General features: G+C 38.1%; 1 protein-coding gene across 2 annotated transcripts in view; it reads right to left on the bottom strand.

Moving 5' to 3' along the window:
- Capr (Caprin) overlaps positions 1–21,932 on the bottom strand; it is a 28,604-nt gene that overhangs the window by 5,501 nt on the left and 1,171 nt on the right. Inside the window, exons 1-3 of one of the 2 annotated variants that reach the window (XM_067788034.1) lie at positions 21,293–21,424; positions 252–434; positions 6–172 (exon numbers count right to left, since the gene is read on the bottom strand). In XM_067788034.1, the coding sequence (XP_067644135.1) occupies positions 6–172; positions 252–305 (221 nt within the window). In that variant the 5' untranslated portion in view covers positions 306–434; positions 21,293–21,424. Of the gene's footprint in view, positions 1–5; positions 173–251; positions 435–21,292; positions 21,425–21,932 lie in introns of those variants that run through there. The other variant, XM_067788033.1, reaches the window with a different exon arrangement.

Here is a 21,932-nt window from a genome sequence, read left to right as displayed (position 1 = left end):
CTAACAATTTTTCCAAAACATTAATTTCAGCGGTTTCCAACTTTATGGCACCATTCTCCCCATTAATAAAATCAGCACGAATGGTGTCATCGGTGAAAGAGTTGATGATGTTTTGAATGACTAAAACTTCGCGTATTTTGGCAGTCTCTGCAAGTGCACGTGCGATTACATCCTATAAAATTGTTTAATTGTTAGTAATTTCGAAATAAAATAAAAAATAATAATAATCAGACAAAAACTAATTATCCAACCTTTCGTGCTTGCTTTCGATGCTCCTTTTCAGCGTCCTTCACGAATTGCAACATCTGCTTGGAGAGTTCACGTGCAAAGTCCAAAGTAGCAATAACAGCATCATACTTAGCTACAGCAGCTTTTTGGTCGGTACTCAACTCCTTGCCGGAAGCTTGAATGGTTCGATATGACTCCAATTTAGTCTGAAAGGAGAAAGTGAAAGTACAGAATAAGTAATAGCGTTTATCGCGGTGGTATTGGAACCATGCTGATGACTGGCTAATGGAAGATAAGCAGTAAAATAAGACAACAGGATAATTTCCAATGTTTTCGCTATAGGTGAAAAGCGATTGGACGTTATGGCTCGCATTGGTTACCTGGTAGTGCAACATTTTTCAAAATTGAAAATATATAAAATATATCTTTCGTCGCCAATATTTTTTAACAAAAGCTTTTCAGATAGAGACAACGACTTTTAAAAGCTTGGCCTTTTCAAAAGGTTGTGGTTGTTGTTGTGGGGTGATGTACGACACGATATATTAAGGTTTATGTACGAACCTGTTCGCTCGCCTCTGTGAACCGAAAAATACATAAAAAATTACCGAGATAGCGGTCTTTCACATTTTTTGCAGTCCTACAAATATGTATCGCTGCGAGTGATGGACATTTTGTTGTTGTTGTTGTAGCGATAAGGTTGCTCCCCGAAGGCTTTGGGGAGTATTGTCGATGTGATGGTCCTTTGCCGGATACAGATCCGGTACGCTCCGGTACCACAGCACCATTAAGGTGCTAGCCCGACCATCTCGGGAACGATTTATGTGGCCACATTAAACCTTCAGGCCATCCCCTCCCTACCCACCCCAAAGTTCCATGAGGAACTTGGGGTCGCCAGAGCCTCGTCTGTTAGTGAAACAGGATTCGCGAGGTTGACGATTGGGTTTGGATAAGCTATATGTTGCGCTGGCAACCTGAGGGGTCGCGCTACTGAATCTGGTATTTTAGTTGCCTCTTACGACAGGCATATCTACCGCGAGTATATTCTGACCCACTGACCCGCTGGGGTATGGACATTTTGTCGTTGGTTGATTTGCTTAAGTTTGTGTCACTTTCTCCAATTTGTGTCCATGTCAATGTTAACATTTCTTTGGTGGATACATATTCGGTACCCTGTAACCTTATGCTAACGTTCGAATCGTTAACTGTTGAATAAATCACTCCAAAATTTAGTATTGCAAACTGATTTTTATTACTTTGGGGAGTAGTACTTCACAACCAATGGCGTGCTTAAATCAAAATTGATTAGTTATTACTCAGCTTGCGCAGCTTTTATACTCTCTGTTGCTTCGTCAGCATATTTCTCAACAGGACTAGACGTTTCACCTTCTAGAACGCTTGTATCTCCGCTTGTTAATTAGTTATATGAGTGTGTATGTGTAAGAACTTCGGCTGATGATTACATCTGTGTGTGTGAGATAGCTCATCGTCGCTTTTCACATAAGTGTTGGTAGCTTTAATGTGTACATGTACATAAGAGTAGCTGCTTCATGTTTTTGTTGTTGTACATTTATGTAGTAGCATCTTAGTGATGATAATATTCGTCACAATATTAACCCCTTAAGGTACCATACCGTCTGTATCGCAAACTAACCACATCTAGGTAGATATATCGAATGCTCAGTTATCATTCCATCTACTTCCTTAACGAGCTTGGGGTTGTCAAAGCCTGTACTGGTGAATATTTGTTAATACATAACGACTTTTTTAGTTTTGAAAATCTCCCTACATCAGAATTAGTATGAAGGACACCATGTTTCATAGCTATAAGAAATACCACCCAATAAAAGCATAAATTTAATACATTTGACGTGAGATATGAAACAGGTGAGATATGACAAGTTTTAAAAGCGGGAGACGCGACAGTGTTGTCCCCCCAGCGGGTTAGGGGGTCAGACAATTCCCGCGGTAGGTATGCCTGTCGTAAGAGGCGACTAAAATACCAGATTCAAGGGGCTGTGTAGCGCAACCCTTCAGGTTGCCTGCGCAATATATAGCTTCTCCAAACCCAATTGTCAACCTCACCTATCCGCGGCGAATCCTGCGTTGACCTGCATGTGTCCTGCGTTGTCAAAGGTATCGAGTACAAAGTCAGGTATAATGGAGCGTTCCTCCAACGTAGTGCGAAGACCCCTCACCGGTTTCTGTTTAGAAAAGCCAATTGGTTGTTGTTGTTGTTGTAGTAATGCTCGCCCCACCTAATAGCCGCGACCGATCACAAATTGTCATCAATATCCTCTAACGGGAGTCCAAGGAAACTTGCCGTTTCAACAGGGGTGGACCTTAAGGAAAGGGGTGTTAGAGGCGTTGGTTCCACATTACAATTAAAGAGATGGTTGGTGTCATGTAGGGACACATTGCAAGCGGGGCATACATTTTGTATGTCGGGGTTGATTCTGGATAGGTAAAGTTTAACCTGTTACAGTATCCAGAACGAAGTTGAGCAAGAGTGACACGCGTTTCCCTGGGGAGTATGCGTTCCTCTTCCGCGAGTTCTGGATATTTTTCTTCAAGTACTGGATTCACCGGGCAATTCCCGACATAAAGGTCCGACGCCTGTCTATGTAGTTCTCCAAGGACCTGCTTGTGTTTTTTCGCTTCATACGGCTGGGTTCTCAGGTGCCGTATTTCCTCAAAATGCTTACGGAGATGACTCCTTAGGCCCCTAGGCGGTGCTGGTTCGTCAATCAGATGTCTGTTGGGATGCCCAGGTTTCTGGGTATTCAACAGAAACTGTTTGGTCAGCATCTCATTTCTCTCCCTGATGGGGAGTATTCTCGACTCATTATGCAGATGGTGTTCTGGGGATATAAGAAGACAGCCCGTGGCGATTCTGAAAGCAGTATTTTGGCAGGCCTGTAGTTTCTTCCAGTGGGTGGTTTTTAGGCTTGGCGACCATATGGGAGACGCGTAGCACGTAATCGGCTGGCTAATTGCTTTGTATGTGGTCATGAGCGTTTCTTTATCTTTTCCACAGGTACTGCCAGCAAGGGATTTGAGCATTTTATTACGGCTCTGAATTCTCGGAACAATTGCGGTTGCGTGCGCACCAAAATGTAGATCCTGATCAAACGTCACACCCAAGATTTTGGGGTGTAGGACAGTCGGTAGCGTAGTGCCATCGACGTGGATGTTCAATATGGTCGACATTTGGGGCGTCCATGTTGTAAATAAGGTCGCGGAAGATTTAGTCGGTGACAATGCCAGGCTTCGCGAGGCGAAAAAACTGGAGAGATCAGGGAGATAGCCGTTTATTTTATTGCATAGCTCATCGATCTCTGGGCCTGGGTCGGTGGCCATTATTGTGCAGTCATCGGCGTAGGAAACGATTGTGACTCCTTCCGGTGGTGAAGGTAGCTTAGATATGTAGAAATTAAACAAAAGTGGGGATAGGACACCACCCTGTGGCACCCCCTGTTTAATTCTCCTTGGTTTTGATGTTTCGTTTCTGAATTGCACCGATGCCTGCCGACCACCCAGATAATTTGCGGTCCACCTTTTAAGACATGGGGGAAGGGTAGACCCTTCCAGGTCTTGCAGTAACGAGCCATGGTTGACCGTATCAAAGGCTTTTGATAGGTCTAGCGCTACGAGTACTGTTCTATGAGGGGTTTTTAAGCATCGGCATGGCTATGCCGTCTGGGCCCACTGCTTTGGATGGTTTGGCGCGACCAATGGCGTCCTCAACCTCTCTAGCGGTGATGGTGACTGGTGACGCGCTGAATTTGTGTTTATGTGCGTGTCTATTGGCTCTCCGTCTATCTTTGTCAACCGTAGGATACATTATATATTGTCGGCAGAAAGCGCTCGCGCATTTTTTCGCATCCGACAGCACCTTATCGCCAAAGGCGATGGAAACTTTGTCTTTGTGCTTAGTCCGATTCGATAGGGACTTTACGGTGGACCAAAGTTTACCTACACCGGTAGAGAGGTTACAACCTCTTAGGTGATCTTCCCATTTCGCCCGCTTGTGTTCGTCCACAAGCAATCTGATGCGTTGGTTTATATCCCTTATTTGGGGGTCGCCTGGATCAAACTGTCTTATAAGGTCGCGTTCCCTCGCTAAGCTCGCGGCCTCCGCCGGGAAGTGGGGTCGGATTTCGGGAATTCTCCCGGCGGGAATGAAATGTGCCGAGGCGGATTCAATGACCTTACGGAAGGCACGCTCCCCTTGGCGGGCATCAGTCGGGATAGGGAGGGCAGCAAAGCTGCTGTCTGTTGCAGATTTATATTCTTCCCACTTTCCTTATTTGAAGTTTATGAAAGTGCGTTTTTCGGTGACGATGAAGTCGGCGGTACGCTCGAACGAAATAAGTATGGGCAGGTGGTCGGATGCCAATGTTACCATCGGCTGCCAGTTGACGCAGTTTACGAGTTCTGCGCTCACGATTGAGATATCTGGCGAGCTATGACAGCTTCCTACCATACGTGTGGGGCCGTCTCCGTCTATTGTGCAGAACGTCGTTTCTTCTATTTGATCCGCCAACATCTCACCCCTACTGTCCGCCCGCAAGTTTGAATGCCATAGGTCGTGATGGGCATTAAAATCGCCTAAGATAATGCGATTGCTGCCAGTGAGTAAGGTCTCGATATTAGGGCGGTATCCACTGGGGCAACAGGTGACAGGAGGGATGTAGATGATTTCTAGATTTGCATCGCCTGACCGAACAGATAGGCCTTGACGTTCTAAGACATTGTCCCTGCGGTCGATGCCAGGATCAAATATATAATATTGCACAGAGTGGTGTATAATAAACGCGAGGCCGCCTCCATTTCCGCTCTCGCGGTCTTTCCTGTGGACATTATACCCAGAGCAGGTCTGCAATGCAGATCTTGCTGTGAGTTTAGTCTCTTGAATCGCAGCAATGCGGATGTTGTGCCGCTTCATGAAATCGACTATCTCCGTAATCTTCCCAGTTAGTCCATTACAGTTTAACTGCAGAATTCTGAAGTGCATGAGGGGTGACGCCGCCACTCTAGAGGTAAGTGACGGGTGACTACGCCTAGATTGTGGAAGGCCAGGACGCAATTGCTGGTGTGGCTTTGGGACTGGGCGCCCTTGGGCAAGCATTGGGGTACCCGGATTATTTGGGTTTGCGACCTGGCAACATGGCGCGATGAAACCCGTCGAGGGGTTGCCGTCGCGGAGACCAGAACATCTAGGAAAGTGGCACCACCCAAGGCAGGAGCTGCATTGAGCGGATGTCGCAAACCTATATATTCTGTGCTGGCAGATGGTGCAAACGGAGGTAGGGATTAAGAGTCTGTTTCCCTGACCTGCATGATTGCTGCCAGAAAAGAGGGGGGAGAAGAAGACGGGGGCAGGGGCTGATGCTCAGCATTGCTACCAGCTCTACTACGAAGGTAGTTACGTGGACGTCGGGTTTTGGGATCAAGCCCAGAACAACCTGTCCGATGCAACCATCCCTTGCACGAGACACACTGAACAGAGTATGACCGTCCTAAAAAGATTCTTTTCTGGCAAATGCAGCAAAACCATTTCTCAGGACCGGGGTCAGGAGACGGACCCGGATTGGGTTCGATACCTTCCCGGAGTAAGAGAATATGTAGCAGTCCTGCTGCAAGGAGCTGCCGGGAGGATGACAATTTGTGGGAGGGACGAAACAAATTAAATGGGGTCACACTGAAATGACAGTTCTTGGTCGGGAAAAATCCCGAGTCGCTCCGGTACATAGAACCGACTGCCTTGGGAAGCGAAAAGCCAATTGGTCTAAAGTAATACTCGAAGTATCGAGAATAAATTGGCCTGAGTACGATGGGGATATTGATGAGAGTATATCCCATTTTAATAAAATGCATACCTACGTCCGAAACCACTGCTATATCATCATCGGCTTGGAGCACTAAAGAATTGAAACGCCTGAAAAATCAGAAGACGCGTTTATTCAAACGCTACAAACTTTCTGGATCAATGACTGACTATGCCGCCTACTCAATTTTACGTCACAAATATAACACATTGAACAGAATTTGTTAAAGGAACTATATCAGTAGGATTAAAAGGCAAATTTTTGTCAATCCTAAGTCGTTTTACAGCTTTGTTAATTCAAAAAGGAAGATAAAAGGGTTTCCTTCTACAATGAAGCTAATTGATCAGATTTCCAACGATAGCTTCGAAATTGCTAACATATTTGCGGATTTCTTCGAATCTACTTATTCAAACACCTATGATTACCCGCCATCGAATTATCCTTTCAGATTGTCTCCTCTGGATTCCCAGGCAGTCCCATATATATGTACTGATGATGTTTTAACTCATCTGGAAAATCTAAAAATTTCTTACTCTAGTGGTACGGATCAAATTCCGTCGGTAGTGCTGAAATCTTGTGCTCGATACTTATATCGACCTTTAGCCTGTTTGTTTAATGCGTCCCTGAAGCAAGGGGTATTCCCCAAGAAGTGGAAGGAATCATTCATTATACCACTGCATAAAAATGGAAGCAGAACGTGTGTTAGAAATTATAGAGGAATAGCCAAACTCAACACTATTCCTAAGCTATTTGAATTAATTAGCACAAAACAGATTGCTTTTAGAGTATCTTCATTAATTGGCTTTTCACAACATGGCTTTTGCAAGGGTAAATCAACGGTGTACAACTTGCTCGAGTTTACAACCTTTGTATCCAACAGTTTTAAGACTAATTGTGAAGTTGATGTTATTTATACTGATTTTAGTAAGGCATTTGATGAAGTTTCTCATTCTATACTTTTATTCAAACTTGATCGGTTAGGATTTCCTCCTTTGCTTCTATCTTGGGTTTCTTCTTATGTGAAGGAAAGAAAACAAACAGTTATATTTAATAATTGTTGGTCTCAGTTCATAAACGTAACTTCTGGTGTTCCTCAAGGCAGCCATCTTGGTCCGGTTTTGTTCCTGTTGTTCATTGTTTTACAGCTTTGTTAATTCAAAAAGGAAGATAAAAGGGTTTCCTTCTACAATGAAGCTAATTGATCAGATTTCCAACGATAGCTTCGAAATTGCTAACATATTTGCGGATTTCTTCGAATCTACTTATTCAAACACCTATGATTACCCGCCATCGAATTATCCTTTCAGATTGTCTCCTCTGGATTCCCAGGCAGTCCCATATATATGTACTGATGATGTTTTAACTCATCTGGAAAATCTAAAAATTTCTTACTCTAGTGGTACGGATCAAATTCCGTCGGTAGTGCTGAAATCTTGTGCTCGATACTTATATCGACCTTTAGCCTGTTTGTTTAATGCGTCCCTGAAGCAAGGGGTATTCCCCAAGAAGTGGAAGGAATCATTCATTATACCACTGCATAAAAATGGAAGCAGAACGTGTGTTAGAAATTATAGAGGAATAGCCAAACTCAACACTATTCCTAAGCTATTTGAATTAATTAGCACAAAACAGATTGCTTTTAGAGTATCTTCATTAATTGGCTTTTCACAACATGGCTTTTGGAAGGGTAAATCAACGGTGTACAACTTGCTCGAGTTTACAACCTTTGTATCCAACAGTTTTAAGACTAATTGTGAAGTTGATGTTATTTATACTGATTTCAGTAAGGCATTTGATGAAGTTTCTCATTCTATACTTTTATTCAAACTTGATCGGTTAGGATTTCCTCCTTTGCTTCTATCTTGGGTTTCTTCTTATGTGAAGGAAAGAAAACAAACACTTATATTTAATAATTGTTGGTCTCAGTTCATAAACGTAACTTCTGGTGTTCCTCAAGGCAGCCATCTTGGTCCGGTTTTGTTCCTGTTGTTCATTAATGACCTTCCTGGTGTTTTGAAGAGCTGCAAGCCGTTGATGTACGCTGATGATGTCAAACTTGTAATGCCTATCCGCTCACCCGTGGATAGGGCATGTCTACAGGCTGATCTGAATAGTCTTGGTGACTGGTGTAATGTAAACGCCATGTCACTAAACCTACCTAAATGTAAGTTCATGTGTTTTACAAGGAAGTCCTTCCAATCCCATGATTATGTTATTGGCGACTATGTAATCAAGCAAGTCACTAATTTTAATGATTTAGGCGTTATAATGGACCCATAACTCGATTTTAAACTTCATATTGAATCTTGCGTGAATAGCGCTAAAGGTAATTTGGCTTTCGTTAAACGTTCGTCTAAAGATTTTAATGACCCATACGTTACAAAAACTCTTTTTACATCATTGGTCAGACCTACTTTGGAATATGCTTCAATAATTTGGAATCCGCGTTATCAGGTTCATTCTGACAAGCTGGAATCGGTCCAGAAACAATTTTTGCTTTTCGCTTTAAAACACTTACCATGGGATCCTTCTAAAAATCTTCCCCCCTATTGCAGCCGGTTAAAACTAATACAGCTGCCCACATTGCAGAGCCGCAGGGAGATGCTTGGTGTCTTATTTATTGTTAAATTAATAAGAGGGTTAATAAATAGTCCATTTTTGCTTGGTGAAATTAAGTTTAACGTTCCTATTAGGCCATCTAGACATTTTCAATCAATTTTTGTAGCTACATGCAGGTCGAATTATGAAATGCACGAACCACTTCACTGTTTATGTCGTGATTTTAATAAACAGTGTAAAAATTTAGACGTCTGCGACTCGTTTCTTGGTATTAAAAAATAACTTTTAACTACATTAAATTTGTAATTCGATATGAAGCAAAGAACGCTAAACCGTGATATACTGTTCAACCCTCTGTTTCAAATTTGAAGTACCAGTTACTTGAAACTTGTTTGCAAAATTGCGTTGTGATCATTATTTTTATATGTATGCAATCAAATTTACTCTGTATAAATTCTATTCTGTATATATTTTATCTACTATTAATTTGCTGTCAATTTCATAAATTATTAATTACTAGCTCCTTCATGAGTACATTTTAACACATTTACAACATTTTATCTTTTGCTTACTTCTAAGTTTTTAATTGAAATTGTCAAGCGTTTAATTCAATACTGTTTAAATATTACTTTAAAGTTGATGACTGCTTATGTTGTTTATATCGTGTATTACATATGAGATTTAAGTGTCGGTATATTTGGTCTGTATAATTGTTTAATTTGTAGACTGATAAATAAATAAATAAATAGATCTATTGATTTAAATGTTTGGTGTGCTATAATTAAATTAGAAAAGTTCGACATTAAATGGCAAATAGGTGTGTTGTACCATTCTCCAAGCTCTAGTGATATCGAATTTTTAAATCACTTGGAAGCTATACTTTCTGAGAAGCTGGAGAGTGGTACAAACTCCTTGTTAATTGGGGATTTTAACATTAACATGAATGTTAATACCGCAACGAGTTCTAAGCTCAATGAGATATTTTCACGTAGCGCGATGATGCAAATGGTGAATTTCAATACAAGGATTGCTGAGAGGTCCCAAACGAGAATAGATCTATTATATGCAAATGCTGATGTACTGTCCTGTACTAATCTTGAAAATCACAGAATTTCTGATCACGAAACCATTTCATTTGCTTTCAAAGTGTGTAATTCAATTCCTCTGCGGATAATGATACCCACAATGTGTTGGAAGAATTATTCTGCTGATAACCTCATTTACTTATTAAGAAACTATGATTTCAGCGTATTAAAAAATATGCATCTCAACGACTCGGTTGAATATATAAATACCTGCTTATCACACTGCATGGGTTTATTAACATCAGAACAAGACAGGATAGTGAGGTTGAGAAATAAGTGGTACGATCATGAACTGACCGAAATTAACAAATTAAAAATCCAATTGCCCTCACAAGCCAGAAGTGAATTTTCGTAATTTAATATGGTTGTGAAGTATTATAAGAAACTAATCAAAATTAAAAAGATTAAGTATATGGAGAACCACCGTGGTGTGATGGTAGCGTGCTCCGCCTACCACACCGGATGCCCTGGGTTCAAACCCCGGGCAAAGCAACATCAAAATTTTTAGAAATAAGGTTTTTCAATTAGAAGAAAATTTTTCTAAGTGGGGTCGCCCCTCGGCAGTGTTTGGCAAGCGTTCCGGGTGTATTTCTGCCATGAAAAGCTCTCAGTGAAAACTCATCTGCCTTGCAGATGCCGTTCGGAGTCGGCATAAAATCATGTAGGTCCCATCCGGCCAATTTGTAGGAAAAATCAAGAGGAGCACGACGCAAATTGGAAGAGAAACTTGGCCTTAGATCTCTTCGGAGGTTATCGCGCCTTACATTTATTTATTTATTTTTATATGGAGAAAAATATCGCCTTAAATTCTTCTGATAGGAAATTAATGTGGAAACACCTCAAGCAAGCAGTAAACTTAACTGAGGTGCGTGACAATATCCTGATAGTGATTGTAAATGGTATAAGATATGAAACACCCGAAGATATAGCCCAAGCATTGAATTCCTTCTTTGTTGATAGTATTGGTGACATAAATCGAGAAATCGAAACTTTTGATAGTGGCGACAGTGTGCAATACACGGTTAGCACATGTCTGAAATTCCAAGAAGTTACGGTTGATGACGCCATACAGAACTGTAAAAGTGTGCAATCATTTGAAATTTTAAATCATTGATTTAAGAATGCTGTTTCTTCATTCTTTCATTCCTTGTTAAGGAATGTGGCTTAAAAGTCAACCCATTCTTCATTCAGTAGTGGGAAAAAAAGAATGCACTCTTTAACTCTTCGAAGAAAGAATGAAGTAATTGAATGAAACACAAACATTTTTCAACACAGAATAAGCATTCACATGAATAAAGCCTTTGCTGAGTGTTCACACACTTTTCTAGTACCAATCAATTATGAAAAATGTCGTACAAGCACAAAATCCGCTCAAATATCACATGGTTGCATTAAATTAAAGCCACTTCAAAATATCAACACAAAACTTTAGTTATTGACAATGATGACCAGTTTTTTCTTTATTTAAATGTTAATAAAGCACAAAGAAGTTAATTGAAAAGGCATTTTTATTAAAATTGTTCTAAAAATTTAATAATAAAAAAAGCAAATGACAAATATTTCAACATCCTTGTTCCGAAAATTGACATCGTTCTAAATAAGTGTTGCCAATGTGGCAGGAAAAAGTACTAAGCTACATTTGAACGTCCTCAATTGTTAATTAAGCAATTGAAAGATATATATTATAAAAGCTCTTAAGTTCCTTCATATATTCTTCCTAAATAAGTGTTGCCAATGTGGCAGGAAAAAGTACTAATCTACATTTGAACGTCCTCAACTGTTAATTAAGCAATTGAAAGATATATATTATAAAAGCTCTTAAGTTCCTTCATATATTCTTCCTAGCGGTTTATGGTCAAATACTGTCTAGATAAAGGTTTGAGAGTTTCCAAATTGCAACAGCAATATACTATTTTTATCTATTTTCTAAGAAAAATATTCTTCTAAACACAATAGTTTGTAATTACAGTCATTTAAAGTAGGCTCTGTAGGTAGTTGTAGCTTTGTTGATAGCAAAGAAAATTAACTTTGAATACAAATCTGCTCAAGTAAGATAGAATTCAACCTACAAATGCCATGCAAATAGGCAGAGAGACTAAAGGTCCTTCTCAATCACTCGGGTCCTATATTTATATTCCGTCAAACACTGTCAAAACATCAGCTGTAAAAAACTGTAATCCGATGGAGCCAGTTAATCTCTTTGTGGGGAGGGAAATTAATAACCTCTGAAGAGTTTCTTCCAATTAAACATATTTTTTTTTTTTGTGGCACATATGAAGGAAAACTGGGAAGGTGACTCGGGTGAATAGAAAAAGCCTGAATCCCTGTAGGACGATGCCATCGAATTAGGCATATATTTATCGAAATTCTTGGAATTAGCAAGCTCCAACGAAATCGCTGATAGACCTATGCACTTTGATATATTTAAATTTAAACGACTTAAACTCAAGTATCTGTTTTTGTTATATTATCGGCAAAAAATATCCACAATTTGCTCTATTTGGTCAAAGCACAATGTGTTCATTTACAATATCCACTTTACTACAAAAACTGAAAAGAACGAAACATATACTGGCATATTTCGATGATTAAAGGCAACTGCAGTTTCACTGTGTGATTCGCGGTTCGAATATCAGTGAAGCCTTTATAACATTCGAAATTGACTGATGATGATTATGTGGCAGTTTTCGAAATGTTAAAATCGCAGTATGCCAGTAAATTTTTCTTTCTTTTCAAAAATAATGATTGAATATTCAGTTATTATAAGCCGGTGTTAATCTCATGAATTCTTAAATATTAAACTACTTGAATAATTAGAAGGGGCTATATTTTCTATTGATAAATTTTACGCCTTTTTTTGCACCAAACTCCTAAATTGATTTAACATATCTGATGGCAATGAAAGTATACAAAAAAAGAACCCTAGGGAAAAGTATTTAGTACTGAATGGAAAAAAGTGTGCATTCATTTCAAGTTTACATTCATTAAAAATTGGGAATGGTTTCTACATTCCCACTCTATATTGAATTATATTTTACCTTTCAATAACACACACACTTTAGATTTGAGTTAAGGTATTTGAGCCATTCAGGAATGGAGATTTATAATATGCAACCAATAAATCACAATTTTTTAAAAGAATGCTGAGAGAATGCACACTCAATTGATTCAATCTTTTTACAGCTCTGACGTCATATTGGTAGCTAAAAGGTTAAAAAATAAAATCGGAGGAACAAATTTACTATCAGAAGGAGTTATTAAGGATTCGGTGTCATACATGGGACATTTCTATGCGGATATCATAAATAAATCATTAGTAGAGGGAATAGTGCACAAAGCATGGAAAATATCAACAATAGTGCCAACAAAGAAGGTAAAAAATTCATTAAAGGCAGAAGATCTGAGACCGATCAACACGTTGCCGAATATCGAAAAGATTCTAGAAACAGTAGTAAAAAATCAGCTCATAAGTTACTTGGAAATAAATAAAATACTAATTAAAGAACAATCCGGTTTCAGAGAAGGCCACTCTTGTGAAACGGCTTTAAATTATGTAATATCGAGTTGGAAAGAAGAACTAAATCAAAAGAAAAGTATACTTGCGGTTTTTATCGACTTAAAGAGAACATTTGAAACTATAGACAGAAATATAATGATTAAAAAATTAGAAAAAATTTGAATTTGGGGCAACGAGCTGTAGTGGTTTCAGAGCTTTTTAGGTAACCGAAGACAAAAAACAGTCTTTGAGTCGGTTGTCTCGGATGAGGTATTGACAGGAATTGGATTGGTTTTGGCACCGGTCCTATTTAACATATATATAAATGATATATCTTCGGCGCTAAAGCATAGTAAAATAAGGCTGTTTGCGGATGACGCATTGCTCGAAGTAAGTGAAATTGATATCATGTTAGCTAGGAGCAAAATGCAGGAAGACTTGAACTCCCTATACAGGTGGCTTTGTAACAATAAGCTTAAAATTAAGTTAATAAAACCCAAGTTTGGTCATATCTAGAGCGATGAATAAGGAATCTTGTAATATCGAGCTAAAAATAATGAACTCAAACATTGACGAAGTTAAAACTTTCAAGTACTTAGGGGTTCAGATTGATAATAAATTAAAATTTAATGATCATATTGATTATATAGTTGCCAAAATAGGCAAGAAAATTGGTTTTTGGAAGAGGACATGCAAATTTATCAGTAGAAAATACAAACTGAAAGTGTATAAATCCATCATAGAGCCGAATTTCATATATTGTCCCACAATATTCTTTATGGCCAATGAAACTCAGGTAGATAAGCTACAAGTTATGCAAAATAAAGCTATGAGATTTATATTAAACATGAGGTATGATACTCCCATTAATAACATGATAGAAGCACTAAACTGGTTGAGCATAAAACAGCTCATATTCTACCAAAGTATGAAATTTGTATTTAATATTAAGCACGGTAAATTACCAACATACCTCAGCAAAAATCTTATATATGTAAATGATGCACATTCATACGTAATCAGAGAAAAAAATAATTTTAGATTACCTTTTTTCAAAACAGAAGTGGACAAGCAAAATATATTTTATAAGGGCCTGAAATATTTCATTGAACTTCCTAATCACATAAAAAGTACTAATAACTTTAATACTTTTAAAAAAAAGTTTATTTGAGCATTGTAAAACCCTTCCAATAAGATACAGTTTTTTTATTTTATTTTTTTATATGATATACCGATACTGGAGCGCGAAAAGAGAATGGCAATATTGGTAGGAGCAAAATGCAATACTCCCGGCCCCTAATTTAGCTGGTATTCTGAATTTTCAGCCTATATTTACTGTTGCTGATCGGAATAACTCGCATTCCGACAGCATTAATATAACAATAAAATTATATTATGTGTAACCAAAATAAGGTCAAACAAAAGTTGGAGCAGGGGGGATTGAAAACACGTCCTTTCAACCTCCCATTATATTTTGAGCTGTGCTGATCGGAATCTTTATGCCTTCCGACAGCGTCTTTACTAAACAAAGGTGAGGGGTGATTGGTTACACGTTATTTTCAATTTCCAACATCCAAAGACATGTTTAGCTGTGTTGACCGGAGACCAATACATTCCGACAGCTTAAAATACAAATATAATTGAAAAATATAAGTTCCAAATTTTGTTGCCTTAAGCTGGGAGCACTGGGGGATTGGAAACGCGTCCTTTCCAACCTTCCTTAAATGACTGGCTTCCAGACTCGTCCGTTTGTCACGCCAGTAAATATGATGATCGGAATCACATGGCATTCCAACAGCATATTCAATAGAAATAAGTGATATAATAATGAATTGTACTTAGTAGTTTAAGTTTTAGGTCTAAACAGCCGTAATAATAATTAAATTAAATTAAATTTACTAGCCGCATAATATCCTAATAGGGGGGTCTCTGGGGCGAGTTGTCTCGCCAGGACATGTTCTCTTGCTAGGTTTGCAGCTTCAGCCGAAAAATGCGGTATAATTTCTGGTGTTGTACTGGCCGGAATAAAGCGTGCAGAATCTGAAGTGATGACCTTGCGGAACGCACGCTCGCCTTGCCGGACATCAGTCAGAATAGGGAGAGAAATAAATTATTTATTTGTGGGCCAGACAACCAGACCAAGTTCGCATTGTTGCTCGCAGCATAGGGTTACCATCTAATTTCAATTTTGCAAGTGGGCGCTGTACTAAATTAAGTTGGACCCTGGATACAATATTAAAAATGCATTCATTAAACGAAAACGATATTTTAAATCAAAGTAGCCCAATTTTAAATTAAAAGATACTAATGGTTATTCATTCAACGCAATGTGATCGCCCGGCATTTTAGTCATGAATTCATTAGGATTACCGCGTAACGTAAGTTTCTCGACTGTCTACTAAGTAAGTGTAGTATCACAAATTGTCACTTGCTTACGTTTTACAACTATTTGTAGGTAGCCCGAGCCTCATCTGGCAATTATATGTTCCTACATATTCACATTTATAACAGGAGCTGCAAATGTTGATGTGCACTTGGTTTGTACAAACCGTTCTAATACATAAATTTGCAGCTTTCGTATGAGGTGAGACACATTTCAAATGGCGATTTAAATACCGTTGAAATCCGTTTAAATTTCTCAGCCGCCGAGACCTACATTATTATTATTATTTATTATTACGGCGTTTTAAGCCTAAAACTTAGATTATTACAAATTATAAATACATTTTAATTATAATAGTATTTCTAGCGTTTGGGGTGTCGGAATGCATGAGATTCCGATCAGCACGGGAACTGGTGGTCCCAACGGGCGAGTCTTGGAGTCATCTCATTGGGAGGTTGGAAGGACGTGTTCACAATCCTGCCCTACTCCAAGACGTATGATTACAGTTTTATTATGTATTCTGTCGGAATGCATTTGATTCCGGTCAACCCAAAAGCTAGCAGCTCAGCAGAATGAGCCACTCTTATCGGACGGTTATAAAGGACGTGTTTCCAATCCTCCCTGTACCAGCTTTTTAATTAATTATAATATATCATTGTTGTAGGAGTATACGTGATTCACATGAACTGTTTGTCTGGGACGATATTTTCAGGAATTCTTTCCCACTTTGATTGCGAGCGATATATGTATTTGCCCTGATGCATAAGGTTCCTCTGTGTCTATTTGGATTTCCATGTACGCTCAAGGATCGGTAACATGTAATACAGATACAAAATATTTTATCTTATTGGAATGGTTTTGCAATATTCTAATAAACTTTTTTTGAAGGTGTTTAAGTTTTCACAATTTTTAACATGATTAGGTAGTTCATTAAAACATTTCAGGCCTTTGTAAAATATATTTTGCTTGTCCATTTCTGTTTTGAGAAGAGGTAATCTAAAATTATTATTTTCCGTGATTATGTAAGAAAGGGTTTCATTCACATAAACAAGTTTTTCACTTAGGTAGGCTGGTAATTTACCATGCTTGATATAAAATACAAATTTCATACTATGGTAAAATATCAACTGTTTCACACTCAACCAGTTTAGTGCATCAAGCATACTCTTTATGGAAGTGTCGTACCTCACTTTCAATATAAATCTCATAGCTTTGTTTTGCATAATTTGTAACCTGTCTAATTGTGTTTCATTGGCAATAAAGAATATTGTAGGGCAATATAAAAAGTGTGGTTCTATGATGGATCTATAAACTTTCAACTTATATTTCTTACTAATAAGTTTACACGATCTCTTCCAAAATCCAATTTTTTTGGCCATTTTTGCAACAATATAATCAATATGATCTGTAAACCTGAGTTTATTGTCAATCAGGATCCCTAAGTACTTAAATATTTTGACATCCTCAATGCTCGTATTCATTATTTTTAGATCTAAATTAAGTGATTCTTTATTGGTCGTCCTAGATAAAACCATGAACTTAGTTTTGTTAACGTTAAGCTTGAGTTTATTAATGCAAAGCCATCTATACAATGAGTCCAAATCTTCTTGCATTTTGCTCCTTGCTATTGAAATGTCCGTTTCATTTACTTCAAGTAGCGCATCATCTGCAAACAACCTGATTTTACTATATTTCAGTGCTGATGATATATCGTTTATGTAAATTTTGAACAGGATTGGTGCTAATACCGACCCTTGTGGTAAGCCTATGACCACTTGTGCCTCGGATGAGACTACTGACTCGATGGCTGTTCTTTGTTTCCGGTCTGATAAGAAGCTTCTAAACTACTGCAATTCATTTTCCCTAATACCAATTTTTTGTAGTTTATCGAGCATTATATTCCTATCAATTGTTTCGAACGCTCTTTTCATGTCAATGAACACTGCTACTATATGTTTTTTTAGGCTCAGCTCTTCCTTCCAGCTAGATATGACGTAATTTAACGCCGTCTCGCAAGAGTGCCTTTCTCGGAAACCGGATTGTTCCTTTATAAGGTTTTTATTATTTTCTAAGTAATTAAGCAATTGATTTTTTATTACAATTTCCAGGATTTTTTCTATGTTCGGCAATGTATTTATCGGCCTTAGTTCTTCTGCCATTACTGAATTTTTTACTTTCCTAATTGGTACTATTGTCGAAATTTTCCACATGTCTGGCACTATTCCAGTAGTCATGGATTTGTTTATAACGGTTGCATAGAAGAAACCCATGTACGATACCGAATCTTTAATTACGCCTTCTGAAAGTAAATTTTCCCCCCAGTTATATTTTTGAACCTTTTTGCTATACGTATAACATCCTCAACCGTAATTTCTTCGAATTATAAACATGACCTAGCTGTAAGTTGGAAGTCGTTCTGACTCTGAACAACTTCAATTTCCCTGTTTATATCAACAATGCTATCTATAAAGGAGTTCAATGCTTCAGCAATATCGCGAGGTGTATCATATGTCACACCTTTTACGATCACAGTCAAGATCTTTTCTTGTGGCCCCGTTAAGTTTACAGCATGCTTAAGATGCTTCCACATTAGCTTGCTATCTGAACTATTGATGTCAATATTATTCTCCATGTATTTAATCTTTTTAAATTTGATTAGTTTTTTGTAGTACTTCGCGACCATGTTATATTCGGTATAGTCACCCGTTGCTCCAGCTTGTGAGTGCAACCGGTATTTTAGTTTATTCAATTCTGTCAATTCTTGGTCATACCATTTATTTCTTAACTTTATCGTACTGTTTTTTCAAACGTTAGTACTCCCATACAATCTAGTAAACAAGTATTTATATAGTTGACCATGTCGTTGACATTCATGCTTCTTATTAAACTAAGATCGCAATTCCTCAGTAGAGCCGTCAAGTTATCGGCAGAATAATTCTCCCAAGATGTTGATGAAATGACTCCTCGTAACGGGTTTGAATTACTTACTTTTATAGCAAATGAAATAGTTTCGTGATCGGATATTCTGTGGTCTTCAAGATTCACACAAGACAGTATATCAGCGTTTGCATATAATAAATCTATTTTTGTTTGAGAAGTTTCCGCGACTCTTGTATTGAAATTTATTTGTTGTTTCATTGCGCTACGAGTACAAATTTCATTCAGTTTGTAGCTACTCGAAGAGTTGATATTTAAGTTTATATTGAAATCTCCAACTAGAAGTGAATTCGTACCTGATTCTAATACTTCTGATAAAATACTCTCTACGTGATTTAAAAATTCACTGTCACTAGAGCTTGGGGAATGGTACACCACACCTATTTGCCACTTAATGTCCACTTGCTTTAATTTTACTATAGCACACCATACATTTCTATCAATTGATCGATTATACCTGACTTTGTACTTGACTTCCTTTTTCAGTAATAAAACGACCCCTCCCGTATGTCTACTATGAGAGTCGCAGCGAATTAATGTATACGGTGCAATATTAATTTCAGAACCAAGAAGGTATGAGCGGTTGAGTGTTGCTATTGGTAAAGATTTACGTTAAGTTTCATGGGAGGCGCACGTTGTTGCGATAATGACAACAACAACAACAACAGGTGTAAGAGATTATCGTCCGAAACCAAATTACACTGATACAACCACAACAACATCGTCCGAAAACCGGAGACCTGTTTTTTAATTTAAAAAAAATTCAAAAATTATGCGATTCGGGCTATTTTATTGAAATTTATTGTTTTTCCTTATATTTGTGAAAAAATGTATTTTATAACTTTTCTTTTAGTGTTTCGTTTTAATAAATTGGTGAAATCGATGATAAAAAATCCATTATTAAGTTGAGCTGGCATGGAAAGCGCATGCTTTTTTTTCGAATAACCTTTGAACGGTTGAAACGAGTTGAATTGCTTTATTTCTTCTAACTGGCAGCGATGTTCACTAGTTGATATCCCTCCCTTTCGGCCATATCGAACGAGTTTTCGACATGAACAAGAATGGCCTAGGCCGCCTTAAATAAGTAAAAAATGTAAAAAAAGACCGGACGCTGTCACCGCCGCGCCGATATTTAGTACATTCGGCCGCGGCCGACAGAAATCGGCGACATCCCATATCTCTATTAGGGACCCCCTTAAACATCATTAGCTGCCAGAATAAATGTGTGTGCAATAAAAGACGGAACATATCAAATCCACAAGAGACTGATCCGTAAACTGGCCTACTCGTGCAACTCGATCATCAACGAGGACATCGATAATCTTAATATCAGCAATAGACCTCAACGATATCCCTCAATCATGCACATCATATGGGGTATCGCTCGGTGCATGGAACTTCCACATACACTGGTAAATTTGAAGCCTCGAAATCCCCCGTGGGAGATCAAGAATACCTCATGCGACCTCACCATCGCCAGGTATACAAAGAGTAACGCCCCAAAAGCCGTATACGCATTCATCTTCCAAGAGCGTGAAATGTATTATGAAGCGAACAATTGGACTATTTGGTATATGGTTGGCTCTAAAACCGATAATGGCCCAGCCAGCTATGCTGTGGTTGACACAACTGGCACCCTACTCAGATTATTGGAGGGAATCGACCATACGTTTGCTGTGGATACCAAGTCACAGAGGGATTCCGAAAGGGCCGATAATGCGGCTAAATCAGCAGCCACCGCACCTGTCACTTTGGACTACACTTTAGATAAGAAAGACATGCAAGCGACAATAAGGCGCCTACTCCGTTCAAAATCGAAACATGACTGGCTTATTTATAATCACCACCACTACACACTTGCCAATAGAGCCTTCACAGCCCTCCAATACCCATCTGGCCTATGAAAAAGCAAATACAAAACTTTTCATGTTCACGCCTGGGTCACACAGCTGTAACACACGAACACCTGTTGAAAGGCGAACCTCTGTCATCATGCAACTATGTGGAGACAACCTCTCTCTACAACATATATTCTCACACTGCCCTGCTCTGGAAACAGCCAGGAATCAATACTTCAACACCAATTGGATTAATCTCCTCAAAATACCTACTAAAGAGAACATACAAAAAATAAACAATTCCATCAACCACATCGGAGCCCGTATCTAAACAAAACAATTCAATTTATCCTAGATTAATTATAACTTCTAGTTTTATATTAATTAATTAATTGGAAGAGAAGCTCGGCCTTAGATCTCATCGGAGGTTATCGCGCCTTACATTTATTTTATTTCTTCTAGTTTTATAATAAACTTTACCTAAACATTATTAAATAGAGCTGATAGCCCTGGCAGCTAATGCTCATTCTGTGTTAGCCATTTAATTAATTTAATTAGTTAATAAATAATAACAATATCGCACTGAATCTCTTTTTGGAATTAAGCATAAGATGATAAGCGTGTTAAGCAAGCAGTCTGACATACATTTTGTATGTTGGGGTTGATTCTGGATAGGTAAGAGTTTAACCTGTTACAGTACCCAGATCGAAGTTTAGCTAGGGTGACGCGCGTTTCCCTAGGGAGAGTGCGTTCCTCTGGTTCTGGGTACTTCTCTTTACGAACTGGATTCGCTGGGAAATACCTGACATGACAACTGTTTGTGGAACAACACTAAACAGGGTACTTAACTGTGGGATTCTTTATCAACGTCTGAAAGGCACATTCTTTTGACAAACAGGGAATGCTATAAGTTAATATTAGTTTAATAATGTATATACCTATTGTTAACACCACCAGACTTTTTTAAACTTTCTTGTGTTCAATAATTGTTTACTCATCTTGAATTAAAACTTAAATAAATAATTGGTCTGCGCTTTCATGTTTATTGTTCATCGGTAGCGATTAAATACTTTTGTTGATGAAATCTGAAATCGCAATGTAAAGAGCCAAAATAAAATAAAAACCAAATAAATATGAAGCATTTAGTAAATAATGTGATAAATCGTTGAAGATACATAATACAAATTTTATTACGAACCCATTGGAATGCAAAAACGTAAAAAGATGGAAGACAAAACAAAAGACACGACGCAGCCAATAAACAATAAAATGAACAAAGAACAACAACAAAGAAAAATTAGAAGAGGAGCAGAAAATAGAGAACGGAAAAGAAAATAGAAACAAATGTTCAAAAATAGCACATGGAAGAGTTCCCATACTTTAGACAGAGCGCTTCCACATTGCAAAACGCACCAAAATATTACACCAATGCTAACGCGGTCAATGAAACGCAGTTACAATTTTTCATTTTCGCCACTATCAACTCCTTAAAAATACCTACACATATATATTTAATGACGCAAATACTGTTTATGCCTGTCAATAACCAACTACTTTTAGCAACTGCAAGTATTTACA

The sequence above is a fragment of the Eurosta solidaginis genome, chromosome 5 (assembly GCF_040869045.1).
Source record: "Eurosta solidaginis isolate ZX-2024a chromosome 5, ASM4086904v1, whole genome shotgun sequence".
NCBI lineage: Eukaryota > Metazoa > Arthropoda > Insecta > Diptera > Tephritidae > Eurosta > Eurosta solidaginis.
Note: the sequence above shows the minus strand (reverse complement) of the source record. Positions and strands in the feature narration are given on the sequence as shown.